Source organism: Dasypus novemcinctus, chromosome 5, assembly GCF_030445035.2.
Source record: "Dasypus novemcinctus isolate mDasNov1 chromosome 5, mDasNov1.1.hap2, whole genome shotgun sequence".
In the NCBI taxonomy this organism is placed as follows: domain Eukaryota; kingdom Metazoa; phylum Chordata; class Mammalia; order Cingulata; family Dasypodidae; genus Dasypus; species Dasypus novemcinctus.
In genome coordinates this window covers 164,264,602-164,282,569 of record NC_080677.1, presented here as the reverse complement: position 1 = coordinate 164,282,569, position 17,968 = coordinate 164,264,602, and the positions used below count along the sequence as shown (strand labels likewise).

At 46.4% G+C, this 17,968-nt stretch overlaps 1 protein-coding gene across 2 annotated transcripts in view; it reads left to right on the top strand.

Moving 5' to 3' along the window:
- The window catches only part of PLXDC2 (plexin domain containing 2), a 425,672-nt gene that overhangs the window by 206,579 nt on the left and 201,125 nt on the right, over positions 1–17,968 (top strand). For both annotated transcript variants that reach the window (XM_058297885.2, XM_058297886.2), the window contains exon 3: positions 614–760. In XM_058297885.2, coding sequence (XP_058153868.1) covers positions 614–760 — 147 coding nt within the window. The remainder of the gene's footprint in view (positions 1–613; positions 761–17,968) is intronic.

Below are 17,968 nucleotides of genomic sequence, written 5' to 3'. Positions count from 1 at the left end.
TGTAATCATTTTTATATGTATTTAGCCTGATGACTTGAGAAAAGATATGTGAGATTTTGTTTTGACGGGATTTCAAGAATAAATGAAATTTAACTAATTAGAACTTAAAAACTAAGTGTATTAGCCAAAATTTGCCTCCCAAACTTTATTATTCAAATCACAGACCCTCTGTTCATTAAAAATTTCCCCTACCTTTACCTGCATGTAATGTATTCTGACTAATGAGGCCCTATTTTTAAAAAAGAGAAGACAAATTTCTTGTCACTTGATAGTAATTATAGCTCAGGTTTTCAGCAGATAGTTCCAAAAGTGACAATTCGTTGGGGTAGCAATTAGAAAAAACCCTAACATCATCCTATAGAAAAAGACTTGTACAAAGAGTAAGCATTTGTCTCTAAGCTTTGCTGTTTGTAACTGTTCCTTCTAAAGATGGCTGTTAATGTCATATTTTTTTCTTGATTCACTTCCCTTAGAGACTATTAACCCATTTTGCTATTTTGAAGAATACTAATGCTTACGGTTTTAAAAGGATCGTTTCTGTTTTTTTTTGTTGTAATAATCCCAGGGATGGTGCCTTTGATCTCATTATACAGTATTCTCTTTGTTATTTCAGGAGGATACAGATCACAATTACTATAAATCTCGGATATATGGCCCAGCCGATTCTGCCAGCCGGGATCTGTGGGTGAACATAGACCAAATGGAGAAAGATAAAGTGAAGATCCACGGAATACTGTCCAATACTCACCGGCAAGCTGCGGTAGGTGCTTCGATATGCCGGGTTTCTTCTTTTCTGGTGTGAAAACAAAATGTTGCTTTATGTGGCAGGTCAGCATTGTTTGTTCTGGTCACTTTTTAAGTCTCTTCAGTTCTGTAATTGTAATTGAGGTTAATAATTGCATTTGGATATTGAGGAAAATGAAAATGAGGAACTGCTTTGATACCCAGCATTAATTTAGCCCATTTCCCTAGTACGTCTGACGAGTTGCATGTTCAGTTCATGGCTGAGATTTGTCTTAGTTGATTTTCAGTTTCGTTGCAGTTCATGCTATTATGGAGCATTTTAAAAATTACACTAAAATTTGGTATCTTTCACTTTACACGTGTATATTGCTCTTGGTCTGAAAATGATTTTACCAAAGCATTCATGGTTCAGATACTATATGTAGACCAAATTATGGACTTAGGTGAAGTTTAATGTAGAAGAAAAGATCAACTCTAGAGAGCACAAAACTTGCACTTAATCCTGGGCCCACCACTTACTAGCTGTGGGTCCTTCCACAAATCCCGTAACTGTCTGGAGGCGCTGTTTCCTCATCCGTGGCACGGCTTCATGGCATGGCGTCCACAGGGACTGATGCCTGTCCCACCTCCTTCACGAGTTCACTTACATCCTGTTCTGTGTCCTGCAGTGTCATCTACATGGGTCCGCTTATTGTCTTCATGGCAGTCCCATGGTTTAAATATTATTATCCTCCCGGTATTGCAGATGATGAAAATGAATCCTGGCAAAGTCAAGCGTCCGTCCCCAGGATCGCCAGCTGGTAACTGGGATGTTAACACTGGCAGTGGGGCCCCACTCAAAATGTATGTCTGGAGCTTATCACTTTTGGCTGTCAGAATATTCACTGCTAAGTGCCTGATTTCACATTTTTAAAATTCCCTGGCTTTGCTGGGTAATGGTGGCGATCCTGCCATCAACAACACAATCCATGGCATGTTCCAATTGGAATGGATGTGGAGTGGTCACAAAAGCATCCCATTTTTCTAAGTGCTGCCTTGACAGAAAGCAAGAACCTGTGGCGTCAGTGGCTGGAGTGACTTCTGGAGGCGTTGTCTGGACAAATGATATATATCAAAACACTTGGCGATAACCTTCGTTATTTATATGCAGGAGTTCCTGCATCAGGCCGAACAACTTGCAACAGTTCAGCGAAAATTAACAGTAATTCAACCTGGTGATTCCTTGGATTTTAAGTGTGTAACACATGTTTCCGAGGCTGGGAAGCAAACAAAGTGTATTAGTCAGCCAAAGGAGAGTACCGGATGCAAAGTACCGGAAATCTGTTGGCTTTTATCAAGGGTGTTTATTTGGGGTAAAAGCTTACAGTAACAAGGCCCTAAAGGGTCCAACTCAATGCTACTTCCTTACCACACTCTGTTGCCACGTGTTGATGCAAGATGGCGGGCGATGTCTGCAAGGGTTCAGGCTCCTCTTCCCCTTAAGCTCCATGGGTCCACCTTCTTCTGCTCTCAGCTGTGGGCTGGCAGAGGCTTGTCTCTCTTGCTGGGGCTCATTTCTTTCCAGATCCAGCTGCTCTGTTCTCTTCACAAAGGCAGCTGTAGTCTCTCAGGGGAGACTCTTCTGGGGCCGCTGTCCTGTCTACAGAGGTGTCTCTCCTCTCTCCTCCTCTGTGTTCTTTTGCGTATCTACTTCTTCTTTGTATTTTCTCTTCGGTCTTCTTTTTTTTTTTTGACATTTATAAGAAGTTTATTTTTTTGCAGTTGTATGTCTTTCTATTCATTCATCAGTAGTATATTTCTATGCTCACTCTTTTCTTTTTATCTTACATATATATATTTTTTTATTATCTTATTTTTAAAGATACATAGATCACACAAAATGTTACATTAAAAAATATAAGAGGTTCATATACACCCCAATCCCCACACCCCCCACTCGTCCCACATCAAAAACCTTTTTCATTAGTGTAGTACATTCATTGCATTTGATGAATACATTTTGGAGCACTGCTGCACAGCATGGATTATAGTTTACATTGTAGTTTACACTCTCTCCCAGTCCATTCAGTGGGTTATGGAAGGATATATGATATCCTGCATCTGTCCCTACAATATCATTCCGGGCAACTCCAAGTCCCAAAAATGCCCCCATATCATACCTCATTTTCCCTCTCCCGGCCTTCAGCAGCTCCCATGGCCATGGTCTCCAACATCAATGATATAATTTCTTCCATTGCTAGAGTCGCAATAATTCTATAGTAGAATACCAATAAGTCCACTCTAATCCATGTTTTAATCTCCATCATGAGGAACCTGGGATGGCAATGCCCGCTCCACCTCTAAATTGAGAGGGGGCTTCAATCTCATATGGCTGATGGATGGGAATCTCATGCCTGTAGTGTAGACTCTCTCAGTTCCTTGGTGTGGTGGTTGACCATTCTCACCTCCTTGTTAGCTGGCCTGGGTAAGTCCAATGAACTGGAGAGTAGGTGTGCATTTCTGCTGATGCTCAGGGCCCAGCTGGCACATGGACAGTCCAGAGAGTCAAGTCTCCTGAGTGTTCACCAACCCCAGCACCAACCACAAGTTCAGTAAAAGTGACAGAAGAGGCATATGTAGAGAAGTCACATCTGAGTCCAACTCCATCACACGCAGGAGCACAAATTCCAAAGTAGGGCCCACTGGCAAGGCACTGAACTCCAGAGCCGTCTGCCATGACTGTAGGACCTGTGTGTCTCTGTAGCCCTCAGGAGCACCACTACCTGGGGTTGTATCTACTTTAACTCTGAGATCTTGCTGAGACATGCATAAGCATGACCCCTCTGGTGACCTCCCAACTCATTTTGAAGTCTCTTAGCCATATAAACTCATTTGTCTTTACCATTTCCCCCTTTTATTCAAGGTCTTTTTCTAGTTGCATCACCAGCTGGTGCTTGGTAGTAATCCCTCAGTACCAGGGAAGCTTATTCCCGGGAGTCATGTCCCATGTGTGGGGAAGGTAATTCATTTATATGCTGAGTTTGGCTTAGAGAGTGGCCACATTTGAGCAACATGGAGGTTCTCAGGAGTTAGCCCACAGGCACCCTGCAGCTCTAGGCCTAGTTTAAATTTCAAGCACACAGGCTCGTAAGCATAGTCATCAGTATCAAGGGCCCATCTTTGGACCATCCTTCTTCACTGGTCTTTGCCCTTGCACTTGGAAGAATCGTTGCTGTTCCATTGGGGAATACAACAGAGCTCCCGATGGGAACTCAGCACTCCCTCAGTTGTCATGTGAAACTACCCACTATATCAATACCCAATGAACATCTGAACATATCTATAGATCCTACATGCATGCCCTGGAGAACTTCCTCCCACCCATGAATTCTTCCATCAATGATAACACACATCAGTGCTCCTCCCTTGCCATAGTTGAGCCCTCTGTGAGCCAAAACTTCTTCAAAAATGGAGCCTTATATATTGCCAAATTCAATTAACAGGAAAATGAAATGGTAATGATAGGTTTAAAGATTAGAAATAAAATACATAATAATTTAGAAAAGCTAAAATAAAGTAAAAAAATAAATTAGGGTATTAAAAAAATGAAAAATACCATAATTTTTTTTGACATTTTGCCTTTCATCATTTTAATAGGTATTGTCCTGTATGTACAGTGGCAAGGCAATCTCTTCCATTTCTTCCTCAGTGTCTACAGCCTTTTTTTTAAATTATGTCTTCAAAAAAGTTTTAGGTCACAGTAAAGTCACATATAGAATATAGGAGACGCCCATATATCCAATACCAAACCCTTTTCCCCCTTGCCCAGCAATCATCTTTTCACATGTGTATGTTACATTTGCTACAACTGATATACAGATATTGAAACATAGCTACTAACTGTGGTGCCATTATGGTTTACATTATGGCTTACATTTTAGACTATACATGTTTGGTGAAATTTAACATGTCCTATATCCATCATTGCATGATCATGCAGAACACTTCCATTGCCCCCCAGTTACTCCCTTCCATCTATTCTATTCCTCTCCCCCCAACCCCTCAGGGCCCACAGTGACATCCAAGTTTCACTACTTGAAAGACAAGAATCACAGATACTTGTAACAATGCTGAGCGTTTGACACTCCCATTGGGAGCCAACTATGCCCTTAAGCGATACCCTCCCCTCTATTTGAGATCATCAGGCCTCTCCAGGATGGGGGTACAACACCTTCCTGCTCATTATATGGTTCTCCACCCACTGCTTTCCTGATTGAGTGTCCACCTATTTAGCCCAGCAAAAGGATGGGGACTCAACCCAGCAAGCCCTAATGATGTGGTCAAATCAAAGTCCTCATCTTAACACAACTTAGTCAAAGGCATCTCAGCTGAATCTAATAAAGGGTATCACGCCCAGAGGAACAGACCAGTTTACAAACATAATCAAATGTCTTTTTTTGGAACTCATAATTAATATTAAATTGCCACACAAAGAAAGCTACCTCTCCTTGCTGCATCCCACCATCCCTTTTCGCCGGGAAAGAAGACCGATTCACAGATGATTCACTGTGGGCTCTAGGACAGGTCTTCCAAAGGAGGGAAAGGTGGGCGAGATTAGAATAGCCTGGCGCCCCCCTGGAACTCACCGCCTTTGCCAGTCTCCCCAGTCTCCCCAAGCCCCGAGGGTGCGCACGTCTGAATGCTGGTGCATGGCCTCGGGCTTCCCCCGGGGCTCCTGTGTGTGCCGGCGCTGGGCAGTGGGAGCCGTGGTCAGGTCAAGGGGAGCTGTTCTCCTGACGTGCCCTAAGAGCACCGTCTCTCCCCTGCTCTCCCTTGAGTCCTGACTCCTCCCTCCTGGGAGCTGGTGGTTTGGTTGCCTTGGAGCCTCCACTCTCTGACAGGCTCAAGAAAAGCCTGATGTTGTTGATGATCTGTCCCTTTCTTGTTAGGGTGGGAATGACCTTCTCTGTGGCTTTCAGTGCTTGAGGCAGCCCAAATGAAAGGTCTTGAGCTTCCTTGTAGCTTACCTGGGGCTACATGCATTAAATGCTACTTTTTATAATTGGTACAAGTCTTTATTTTAGCTACACTGCCATTATGCCTGGTGTCTTGATGGTTCGTGAGTACTGAATCCATTATCAAGTATTTCAAAGAAAATGATCACAGAGCCACTCTCCCCATCACTGCCAATGGAACACACATGCACACACTCACATACCTGAAAAGTTGACACATACACACAAACACCCCACACACCCACACACACTAAAACACTGACACACAAATAACTGACACACATGCAATGCACACACTCACAAACTAACACACATACGCACACAGAAACATACCTTCCCACCAAAGTGTTGACACACTGACACACATACACAAATAACTGAGACACATACACACATACAAAAGACTGGCACACAAACGTACTCCCACACACCCACATACACCAAAAACACTGACGCACACAAACACGCACATACACTCACACACACATTTCCATTTACAGTTGGATTGATAATGCTACTTAGCTTCCTTTTCTTTGGAAAAAGTCTCCAGTGGATGGATGCCTTCCCTTTAGTTAAGTTTTGTATCTTGGGGTTTGTAAATTTAGTTCTGATAGTACGTTTTAAAAGCTTCCTACAGACGTCCTTTCCATTTAGTTATGATCATGAAGCAGGACGCTCCGCAGCTGTGGGGAGCCCCTGCCTGCCCTCACCTTGCCAGCCCTGCCCTGTTTGTCCCTCCCTTGCCACGACGCCTCCCCCAGAGCAGAAATCAGCTTGTTAGCGATAAGGACAGACACGTGGTATTAGGGGACTGTTAGGCCCAGGGGCTCACGCGAGCCCCCAGCAGACACAGGGGCTGGCGAGCCCACCGCCCCTTCCCCAGCGCCCCCCAAGCCGAGGGAAGCTGGGGGAGGGGAACCCAGGGCCACCTCATTAGCTAGCTTTGCCCATGTCTGAGTCCTTGGTGCAAAGCTCTCTGGGATTCAAGCAGAACCCTTCACGGGAAAAGGGGGCGTCTCTCAAATCTTATCACCAGGTGATGTCCTCTGCCTTCCCAGGACACACCTTCCGTGACAGATGAGGTAAAGGATGAAAAGGAAGCGCTCCCGGGGCAGGCCCGAAGCCAGCTGGAAAGCGGGAGGTGGCGGTGTGCGCGCTCAACGGGGCCTCTCTGAAGACCCCCTTCGCAGCCTCCTGCAGGGGGAGAGCCGGGTGGGGACTGCATTACCTGGACACGACGTTGCTGAAGAAAAACCTTCGCTCCGCAACCACCCCTTGCCAGTGTGGGCCAAACAGTAGTTGGGAGTCACAGATGAGTATTTTAGAAAGAGGAGGGAACAGAGCAGAGCCTTCCCTTCCCCACTCCCGTCCGCAAGCATGTCTTTGACTTTCAGAACAGAGGAAATGCCAAAACACGCCGATTTCCCTTCCCTGTTATAATCTGAGCCGTAATCACGAGTATTTATATTATAGTACGTATAATGTAATTTGATTATGTGTTCTTTCAAAACTCTCCCCTGTCCTATTGGCTTTAATAACATTTCTAAAACTGTTACAGTAAAAAATAAAGGCAGCTGTTAAAACCTAGCTTTGCGGTTGCGAGGTTAAAGCAAGGAACACGCCTTCCCAGATAATGGGAAGTGAAAATTTGCATAAATCCCTACCATATGGCGAGCAATGAGCCAGGCACTTTATATTCAAATGCTTACACTTATTTGGAGGTGTTTTTTTTTTTCCTTTAGTCAAAGTTGCACAGTTTGAAGGTTACAGTTGTAGAAGTTTCTGACTGTAAACCTAGGAAACAGTCAGGACTTGTTTCTTTCCTGTGTGGACTATTCAAACTCTACAGTTTTGAGATTTTCTTGAGTATCCATATTGAGATTTTCTTATATATCTATATTAATTTATTGTGGGGCACAATGTTTGGTTAAAAATAAGCATAACAGGGAAGCGGCAGTGACGCCATCAGCTGGGCTCCCGTCTACCATGTGGGAGGCCCTCGGTTCGTGTCCTGGGGCCTCCTTGTGAAGGCAGCTCGCCTGCACACCATGGAGATCTGCCAGCCTGCACACTACAGAGAGCTGCCAGCTGGCAAGCAGCATAGAGAGCTGACTCGGCAAGGTGATATAACAAAAAGGGAGGCAAGTAAAAAAAAAAACACACACAGAAGAGCATGCAGTGAATGGACACAGAGGACAGACAACAAAGCAAGCTGCAGGGGGCAGGGGATAAAAAAATAAATGCAGACACACAGAAGAACACACAGTGAATAGACACAGAGAACAGACAGCAAGCAAGCTGCAAGGTGGCGCGGATTTAAAAAAAAGCTACAGGAGCGGCTGTAGCTCAAGTGATTGAGCCCCTGCTTCCCATGTACAAGGTCCTGGGTTCAATCGCCAGTACCTCCTAAAAGCAAACAAAAAACCAACTCTCATTGGGGAGCAGATGTAGCTCAGTGGTTGAGCACCTGCTTCCCATGTATGAGGTCCTGGGTTCAATCTCCACTGTCTCCTAAAAAAAAAAAGTGAGCAACAGACACATCTGAATTATTTTGCCTTTTGGAACCACAGTTTACGGGATTCCAGGCCACGGCTCCTACAGAAGGGACCTGTGTGCTGGGCAGAGAGCTCAGGGTTGGGGTAGAATTCTGGCCTCCCTGAACTTCCACATTGTAACCTGAAAAAGAAGAGTTGTTTTCCTTAGCTGTGCCCAGTGCTATTTTCAAGATGAAAATGAAATAGATATGACAGGACATTGAAAACCTCCAAAGAACAATGCAATTATAAGGCATTGTTATTTGAGAGTCCTTATTTTGTACCAAAAAAAAAAAAAAAAAACACAAATAAGTTCAGTAGCCTCTAAGAGTCCCTCTTTTTTTTTAGGAGGTATTAGGGGATGCAAAACGGTGCTCAACCAGTGAGCTCTACCCACTCCTAAGTCTCTCTTGGAAGATGCTAGGTAGGAAGGTAGGTAGATAGATAAAGGCAGACAAACAGATAGATGATAGATGACAGATAATAGATCGATAGAGCTGTAGATCTATAGCCATTTGTCTAGGTATTTATGTCACATCTATATGATTTTTTTGCCCAGCAAATTGCCACCATGCTCTTTGTACATTGTACATTGTACATTGGCTGAAAAGGAAATTGTTTCTTTCTATTTGTGGAGTGAAGATTGGTTCTCTAAGAGGCGCCTGCACAATGAAATGGCTGCAGTGCTGCTCCCACTCCCTCTTTCTCTCTTTCTCTCTCTCTGTCTAACACAGGCAAGTTTCCTGATGCAATTTGTGTGGTTTTTGATGTGATTGTTTTTAATCTTAAGAGTTGCATTGTGTACGGCTAAGAGTCTTCAAAAAAGAGTCAGGAGGTCATCAGAGGGGTCACGCTTATGCACTCCTCAGGAGGACCCCAGAAACAGCCAAAGTGGATACAACCCCAGGTCCTGGTTCCCCTGAGGGCTACGGAGACCCACAGGGATATGGTCATGGCAGATGGCTCTGGAGTTCAGTGCCTCGCCAGTGGGTCCTACTTTGGAATTTGTGTCCCTGAGTGTGATGGAGTTGGACTCAGCTGTGACCTTTCCACACATGCCTCTTCTGTCACTTTTACTGAACCTGTGGTTGACACTGGGGTTGGTGTACACCCAAGAGACTGGAATCTCTGGGCTATCCATGTGCTAGCTAGGCCCTAAGTCTCAGCAGAGTTGCAACTCTTACTCTCTGGTTCATTGGACTTACCCAGGTCAGCTAACAGGGAGGTGAAGATGGTCAACCCCCACACCAGGGAACTGAGAGTGCCTACAACTGCAAGCAGGAGAACCACATCCATCAGCCATGTGGAATCTAAGCCCCTCTCAATACAGAGGTGGAGTGGACATCACCATCCCAGGGTCCACAGGATGGAGGAATAAAATATGAATTACAGTGGACTTACTGATATTCTACTATAAAACTTTTGTGACTAATAATAGAAGAAATTGTATCATTGACAGGGAGAAAGTGGCCACAGTAGTTGCTGAGGGCGAGGAGTGGAAAGAAGAGATGTGATGAGGGACATTTTTGGGATTTTGGAGTTGTCCTAAATGATATTGCAAGGTCAGATGCTGGAATATACATCCTGCCATAACCCATTGAATGTACCGGGGGAGAGTGTGAACTACAGAGTAAACTGTTATCCACGTGGTGTAGCAGTGCCCCAAAATGTGTTCGCCGAGTGTGATGAGTGCCACAGTGATGGGGGAAGTGGCTGGTGTGGGAGGAGTGGGCTGGGGGGATTGGGGGTATACAGGAATCCCTTATGTTTTTTATAATGTAACCTTTTTTGTGATGTATATATCTTCAAAAAAATACAATACAAAAATGATGGGGGTGGGTTATATGGGAACCTCATGTTTTTTTTTTAATGTAACATTCTGTGTGATCTATTAACTTTAATAAAAATGTAAATGCAAAAAAAAAGAGTTGCATTGTGCAACATACACAGTAAACCTTTATTTACAATTGTCATAAGGAGACTATTTTCTGGAAAATACTCCATAGCATTTCTATTGCTCTTACATTTACATAATGTTGATATTGGGAAGTGCTAAATTTGGCTGCCCATGCTGACTTTAGTCAGTTGTTTTCTAGTGTTGCACCATTTCATATTTTCTATGCATCAGTTAAGAGTTTAGATTTCTAAATGATTAACTCAAAAGGCAATATAATATGTAATCTTTTTTTTTAAAGATTTATTTATTTATTCTTTTCTCTCCCCCCCACCCCGGTTGTCTGTTCTCTGTGTCTATTTGCTGTGTCTTGTTTCTTTGTCCGCTTCTGTTGTTGTCAGCGGCATGGCGATCTGTGTTTCTTTTTGTTGTGTCATCTTGCTGTGTCAGCTCTCCGTATGGGCGGCGCCATTCCTGGGCAGGCTGCACTTTCTTTCGCGCTGGGCGGCTCTCCTTATGGGGCACACTCCTTGCGCGTGGGGCTCCCCTACGTGGGGGTCACCCCTGCGTGGCAGGGCACTCCTTGCGCGCATCAGCACTGCGCATGGGCCAGCTCCACACGGGTCAAGGAGGCCCGGGGTTTGAACCACAGACCTCCCATGTGGTAGACGGACGCCCTAACCACTGCACCAAGTCTGTTTCCTGTAATCTTTCTTATACTAGTTTCTAGAGCACACATTTTTGCCCAAGTTATCTGTTCACAGTATCTGACAACAGGTCACTTTTATTTATTTCTACTTATGACTGGCTGAAAAATCTTGCTGCGGTATCTCTTCGGAATTGCCTCTTTTCAATTTAAAACACAAACGGCTCCTCAGACTGTGTTCACTTGTCTTTGCTTATTGATTTTGTCTAGTTTCATAACAGACTGGCATGAGTTGTGTCCAGATGTGTCTCTCTCATTTAATTTTGATATGATTAAGTCCTTACATATATGATGAAATAACATGAGGTGTTATTTTAGTCTATAGTACTTGTATTCTTGTTCTGATCCAATTCTAAATACCAACACAACACCAAGAATTATAAGATAATTGATGGAATTCTTTGGAGCTTTTTAAAAAGCTGAGGCCCTTCTTCAGCTTCCTGATAAACAGACTGCATTTCAAGGTATTTGCCAGTTAATTGTTTTAAAAAGCCGGGGGGTGTGGGGGTGAAAAACCAAGCATTTCAGGGTGAGGCCTTGAGCAAAGCCCCAAATCCCTACACACTCTCTTCCTCCACTAAAACTGATCATATCGGTCTCCATCCTGTCTACTGCACATGGCAAGTTTGAAGAGAGATTATGGCACTTTATACTTAAGCATTTTAACATCGTGCCATGAATATGTTATTTTTATTGCCATGAGGGTTAAATCCCTTACCAACTTGGAGATGATCTCTTGGTCCTAGGAAGCATCATCTGATAGCCTGCCTTTGTTCCATGCCACAAGACCAATGTGGCACTTTCCCACCACCCATCTTCTCTCCAGTGATAGTTTTCCACATGCAGGTTCAACCTGCCTCAAGCCACCTCTTCCGTGCTGAATTCTGTTTGCTCTTAGAATTATATCAATAGGTGCACTTTGCCAACCATTTACGGTACCCCTATACCCTTCCTGAACCTAGACCCGCATTTTAGACCTGAGTGACTTTGGAGATTCTTGAAGATCTTAGTCCCACCAAGTTCACGATGACCAACTTTTCTGCATATAAAAATCCTTAGTTTTCCAAAGGAAAAACATGCTTTAAAAAATTTTTCATATCATAATTCATCATATTTCCCTGGGATTTAATCTCATTTCCCCCTATGGGGTCATTAGTAGCAGCTGGCAGCACTCTTCATATAAAGTTAGAGGAGGTCATAGGGGATAATCTTATACCTCTTCTCTACCAGGAATGGGCATAAAATAATTCTTGGTGGATAAATATTTACTCAGCTCTTTAAAGATGTGAGTAAAGTAAATGCTTCCAACTTCTCGGAATCCCAGTTAGAAGGTTTCATGCCAACCTTTCATAATCATAAAGGCTGCTCAAGGGGACCTTTGTCTCAGGTAGGATAAATAAGACCATTTACTGCTACCGTTGCTCTGGATTCTGTTCTACAGCCTAGTTTTCATCATCTCTTCTGAGATCCCTCCTTGAGTCTACAAAGACCCGCAACAGCCTAATTTTAGATAACATGATTGCAAAACATATTCTCATCAACAAGTTATTAAATGATAAAAATTTCACATGACTCTTCTACAAGAAACATTTTTTGTAGCATAGGAACGTTAGCAAAATATAAATGGAGCAAAACCTTCCTTAAGAAGGAATATAACCAAGAGCAAGTTGGTTTAATTCTTTGGAAAATATTAAATTACAGAAGATCAAAGACATGAGGCATTTGGGGATTGAGATTTTCTGGGCAAGTCAGTATTATAGTAACTTTAAAAAATATTTTGTATGCAATGTCTTTTCTTTTGTCTGTTCCTAGCAAATTGTAGCCTGTTGCTGGGGTAGGGGCTTGGGAAGCTTCCCAGGCAGAACTGCCAGGCTCCCACAGTTTGTCTCTGAACGCTCCCTCAGAACTGTCTCTGTGCCTGGGACCCGGCCCTAGAAAGGGGCCCTTTCTCTGCTGCTCTGCTCAGTGCTAATAGGACTGGAACTGGACCCATACAAACCCTCTCTGTTCAAGAGCTACTGCCAGAGATTTCTGATCCTGTAACAGCCAGCCGAGAAGTAAGGCACGCTCAGGGCCTGTTGTGATAAATAGGCTGGGGTGGGTGCTGGGGTGGGGCGCCTGGCCTAAGGAAACAACTCTTGGAGGTTGTGTTGAGACGCCTTAATTTACTTAGCTTTTGAAATCCCAAGAAGTTGGACTGTGTGACAAAAATGTCAAAAACGGGTGAATCTGCACCAAGTTTATGGAGGAAGGATCTTTCATTATTAGGGCACTTTTTAAAACTGAACATTATTTCAAAATAAAAAAGTTTTCTTTTTTTTTTTTGTCTTTATTTTTTTAAGGTTACATTTAAAAAAAATGAGGTCCCCATATACTCCCCACCCCATTCATCCCACTCCTCCTCCCATAACAACAACCTCCTCCATCATCATGAGACATTCATTGCACTTGGTGAATACACCTCTGAGCACCGCTGCACCTCATGGTCAATGGTCCACATCATAGCCCACACTCTCCCACAGTCCACCCAGGGGGCCATGAGAGGACATACAATGTCCAGTAACTGTCCCTGCAGCACCACCCAGGACAACTCCAACCCCCGAAAATGCCCCCACATCACATCTCTTCCTCCCACTCCCTACCCCCAGCAGCCACCATGGCCACTTTCTCCACACCAATGCCACATTTTCTTCGATTACTAATCACAATAGTTCATGAATAGAATATCAGTAAGTCCACTCTAATCCATGCTCTATTCCTCCATCCTGTGAACCTTAGAATGGTTGCTTTTAAGAAAGTTAACAAGGAAGACGAAGCTTCCAAATATGAACTTGGCCTGAGAGTCCATTCCAGCCCGCTGCCTAGTAGTAAATGACTTCCTCTCTATGTGGATGAACTTCAGAGACACTGAGTTCAAATCTTAAGACGCCAGGTGAGCGGAAGAGTGCCTGCATGTGTGAGTGCTGGTACTTCGGACCAGAATTCCTTTGCCTCTGGCTTTGCCTGCTGGTGACCAGCTCCTTCCTCAGTGCTGTGTTCACCTTTAACAAGGGGGCGATGACAGAGGCTGTTCCTGGGAATAAATCACACGGCAGGGCCTGGTACGCTGCTCTACGGCATCAGTCACATGGGAAAGCATCCCGTCTTGCAAACCTTTAGCGTGTGGGCAGCACTGGGCAGGGGAAGCAGAGCGGGTTGTAATTGCCCCGGGAGGAGGGCCTTTTCAAGCCTCGGTGCCTCTGGGATTGCATGAACTGCTCCTGGCCTGCGTGAGGGGTGCTGGTCCAGGGGCAACGTCCCGCAGGTGTGCCGGGGCCACAGAAAGGTTTTGCAAACCCTTGCCTCCGGCACGTATCTCTGCTTCAGGTCCTCAAGTGGAAACAGCCAGGCCGTGTGTGCTACCAGGCAAAGCCTGGGGATGTTACCCAGCGTAAAGCAGGCCCTCCTTTCACCCTTTATCCCACCTGCAGAAGGACCCCGCAGTGGTTGTGGGGTTTTCCAGGCTGTCTGTCTGACTGTGACGCTCCTGGAAGTGGGTGCATGGACGAGGGCAGCAGCCCCGGGGTCCCCCTCGCAGATCCTCTAAATCAGAGTCTGCACTTAACAAGATGCCAGGTGGCCGCGCCCCGGCTTCTCGAGCAGGGTGGACAGTGCAGGGGGGTGCTCCTGGCTCTCGCCCTCCCTCCACCTATCCGCCCTCCCCACGGCCCCCGCGCCAACCCTCTGGCGCTGTCTCTGGACCCTTGAGATTGGCCTCTGCCTGCGTCGTGGATATTCATGAACAAACTGGAATAATCTCCAAACATTGCACATGCAGGCCCAGCCAGTCAGCAGGAACTTTCTGGAGCCTCGAAGGTGCAGGCCCAACGCTGCACTGCAGCGGGCCTGCTCTAGCCTCGCACAGGTGAGCCGGGCAGCTGCAGGTGCCCTGGTTTATCAGCATCAATAAGCAGGGCTAAGTGCTCAGTGCTGTTTCAGAAAAAAAACATGCTGAAAAGGTTAGAATCTCTACCTCGGGAAATCCGTTCAATTGACGGGGTTTATTTCTGAAAGGAGCAGCCGGTCCGGGGTCTGTATATTTGCATATTGATCATCCCCTGTCGATGGCAATTAGAGTCTCTTAATGAGGTTTCCAGTGCCTAGATTAATAGCTGTGAGAGTGGGGTGCAGTGTCGTTTTTAGAGAAGTGCTGCCAGTAGGAGCATGGGAGCTGCCGCTTTGTTTCCGGAAGGCCCTCGGGCGTATCCGGAGCAGCGTGTGCTGCTGGGGTCTCTGAGTCTCGCCTCCCGTCCCACCTTCTCCCTTGATGTTCGGTTGTTGTGGAAACGTGACTGTCTCTGCTTTCTACGGGTGTCTTTATGCATGCTTTATCCTTCCACTATGCTTCGCTTTATATTACTTTTTTTTTGTTTTTTGTTTTTGAAGATTCATAGATCACAAAAAATGTTACATTAAAAAATGTTAAGAGGTCCCCATATACCCCCCACCCTCCCACGCCCCCACTCCTCCCACATCAACGACCTCCCTCATCATTGTGGCACATTCACTGCATTTGGTGAATACATTTTGGAGCACTGCTGCACAGCATGGATTATAGTTTACATTGTAGTTTACACTCTCCCCCCGGTCCATTCAGTGGGTTATGGCAGGATATATAATGTCCAGCATCTGTCCCTACAATATCATTTAGGACAACTGTAAGTCCCAAAAATACCCCCCACATCACATCTCTTAACAGAGTCCCCTTAAGTAGGACATAAACCAAGGACATTTGCCATTGCGAAGTCCACGGAGAAAGCCCACGTAGGCTAGAACCACTGCCCAGCACGCATAGCTGTGCACTTCCTCTCATTTTCCATTTCTGTGCTTTTGCCCCAACATCCTGGGGGCTGCCCATCCATGTTCCATCATGATTACATTTTAAAGAAAATTTAAAGTGCTGTGTCTACCCAGAACCAGAACGTGAAGTTCTGGCAGTATTGGGGTGAAACTGGCCATCGTGGTTGCCCAGGTCAAACAATGCAGCTAAAATAGTTTGCTCCCGTGGTGACAAGACGTGCAGAGTTTCACGGCCCGAGGCAGCTGGCTCTAGCCCTTCCACAGCGATTCACCTTCATCTTCCAAGTTTTGATGGTTTCCATTGAAGGGAGCCCTCACCTTGAAAATCATGGGTCCCTTAGACGTACCATGATGACAAATTGCTTCCTGCAGTGGCCCTCCATGATGAGCCATGCCTCGTCCTGCCCGCAGCCCTGAGAGCAGCCACGATGCCACGTCCTGCCCGCAGCCCAGAAAGTAGCCCCTGATGCCATGTCCTGCCCACAGCCCTGAGCAGCCCCCGATGCCACATCCTGCCCACAGCCCTGAGAGCGGCCGCGATGCCATGTCCTGCCCGCAGCCCTGAGAACAGCCCCAATGCCACGTCCTGCCCGCAGCCCTGAGAGCGGCACCCCCGTTCTCGCTGTGCAACACGGGAGGGCTGCAGGTAGAGGGGCCTGGGCCTCCCGCGGCAGCCCGGCTCGGCCCACCTGAGCTGGCCACCCCCCTTGCCGCTGTTTCCCCTAATTGCTCCACGTGTGATCCCCCGGAAGCCCCAGGCACGTGGAAGGGACCACCCTCCCACGTGGAGGCCAGGCTTTGGTCAAGACCCTGAGCAGTGGGGACACAGGCGGAGGCTCGGGCACATCCCGGAAGCCGTGGGGTTTGAAGCTGGCTCTTCCGATTCCAAATGCATATGATTTCTATCCCTCCGCCCTCTGGTGACACGCTTGGCACCAGGAAGAAATGCTTTATCCACCCATTCGGCAGCTGGGAAAGGCCTGGGCCAGGAGGAGACGTGGCGTGGGATCGACTGGACCGATGATTCTAATACATAAAACGAGCTCTAAGCTGGAGGCATGGGGAGCGCTTCCAGGGAGAGCCAGCAGTTGCTGGAAAGCGCGATGTGCTGCAGAACAGGCCAGAAGGACCTGGCGCCTGATTAAAACCCGCTTTCTGATCGTTCCGCCACGTAAGAACCTGTGCCCTGGCCACTCTGCCCGTGGCTTCCGTGGCCCTAAGGCCTGCCCTGGCCCAGCCTTTCTGGTGTCCACTTTGAGGCTTGCTTCTGAACCGTGGCTCGGGTAGCCTAGAGTAAGGGAATCACGGACAAGTGAGAATAGTGGGAGAAGACGTGGCCTTGAACCTGGAGGGAGATCCCAGGGCTGCTCCTGCAAGGAGCAGAGGCCAGAAAGCTCCATCCACAGCCATGTCACTAGGCGGCCCGGGGGGCCACGCAGCCACCTGCTTGGTTTTAAAATAAGCGGCAAATTCTTTGGCCTTCTCCCTCCTTAAAAAGTTGACTCTCATTGTCCCTTGAATGTGGACCCAACACAGTGACTTGCTCCTGACGTGTGTAGAATATGGTGCGAGAGATGCCGTGTGAGTTCCGAGGGCGGCTCATGGTGGAACCGTGGCTGTTGCTTGGATCACTGGTGTCCTGTCGCTGGTACTCGGATCGCTCGCTGTGGGGGAAGCTGGACTTCCCTTCGTGCACCCCCCGAGCAGCCCGGGGAGAGGCCACCCAGAGGCCCAGGCCTCCTGCCACAGCCGGCCGCAGCTTGCCAGAGCTGACGGCCTGGGCCATGTACATCAGTCACGGTCAACGGCACAAGGAAGCCGTGGTCAGGGGCTGCTGGGAGACTCCACTGGCAGGACTGGGGCGTCGGGCCATTCACTCCACAGCACCCCCAGACCACCAGCCCTGACCAGAGCTTACCCGGCAGAATCTCAGTAGGTTGTTTTAAACGTGATCTCTTGGGACTGCATAATAATTTGCATAGTTTAGATGCCCTTGTGTTCTTTAAGAAGGAAAAACCTTTGGTCCTTTTCTGGTGGTAAAGGGCATACGTTGGAATCAGATCTGGATTTAAATCCTCCTTGCCCCTTGAGGTAACTCTGAGAATCACTGAGTTTGATTTCCTCAAATATGAAATGGGAGTGGTAATTCTATCCCAAGGACTGTTTTTAGGATTAATGAAATAGTACAGGCAAAACATCGAGTGAGACTTCTGATATGTGGGATGTTAATTCCATTCTTCTAACCCCAGTGAATACA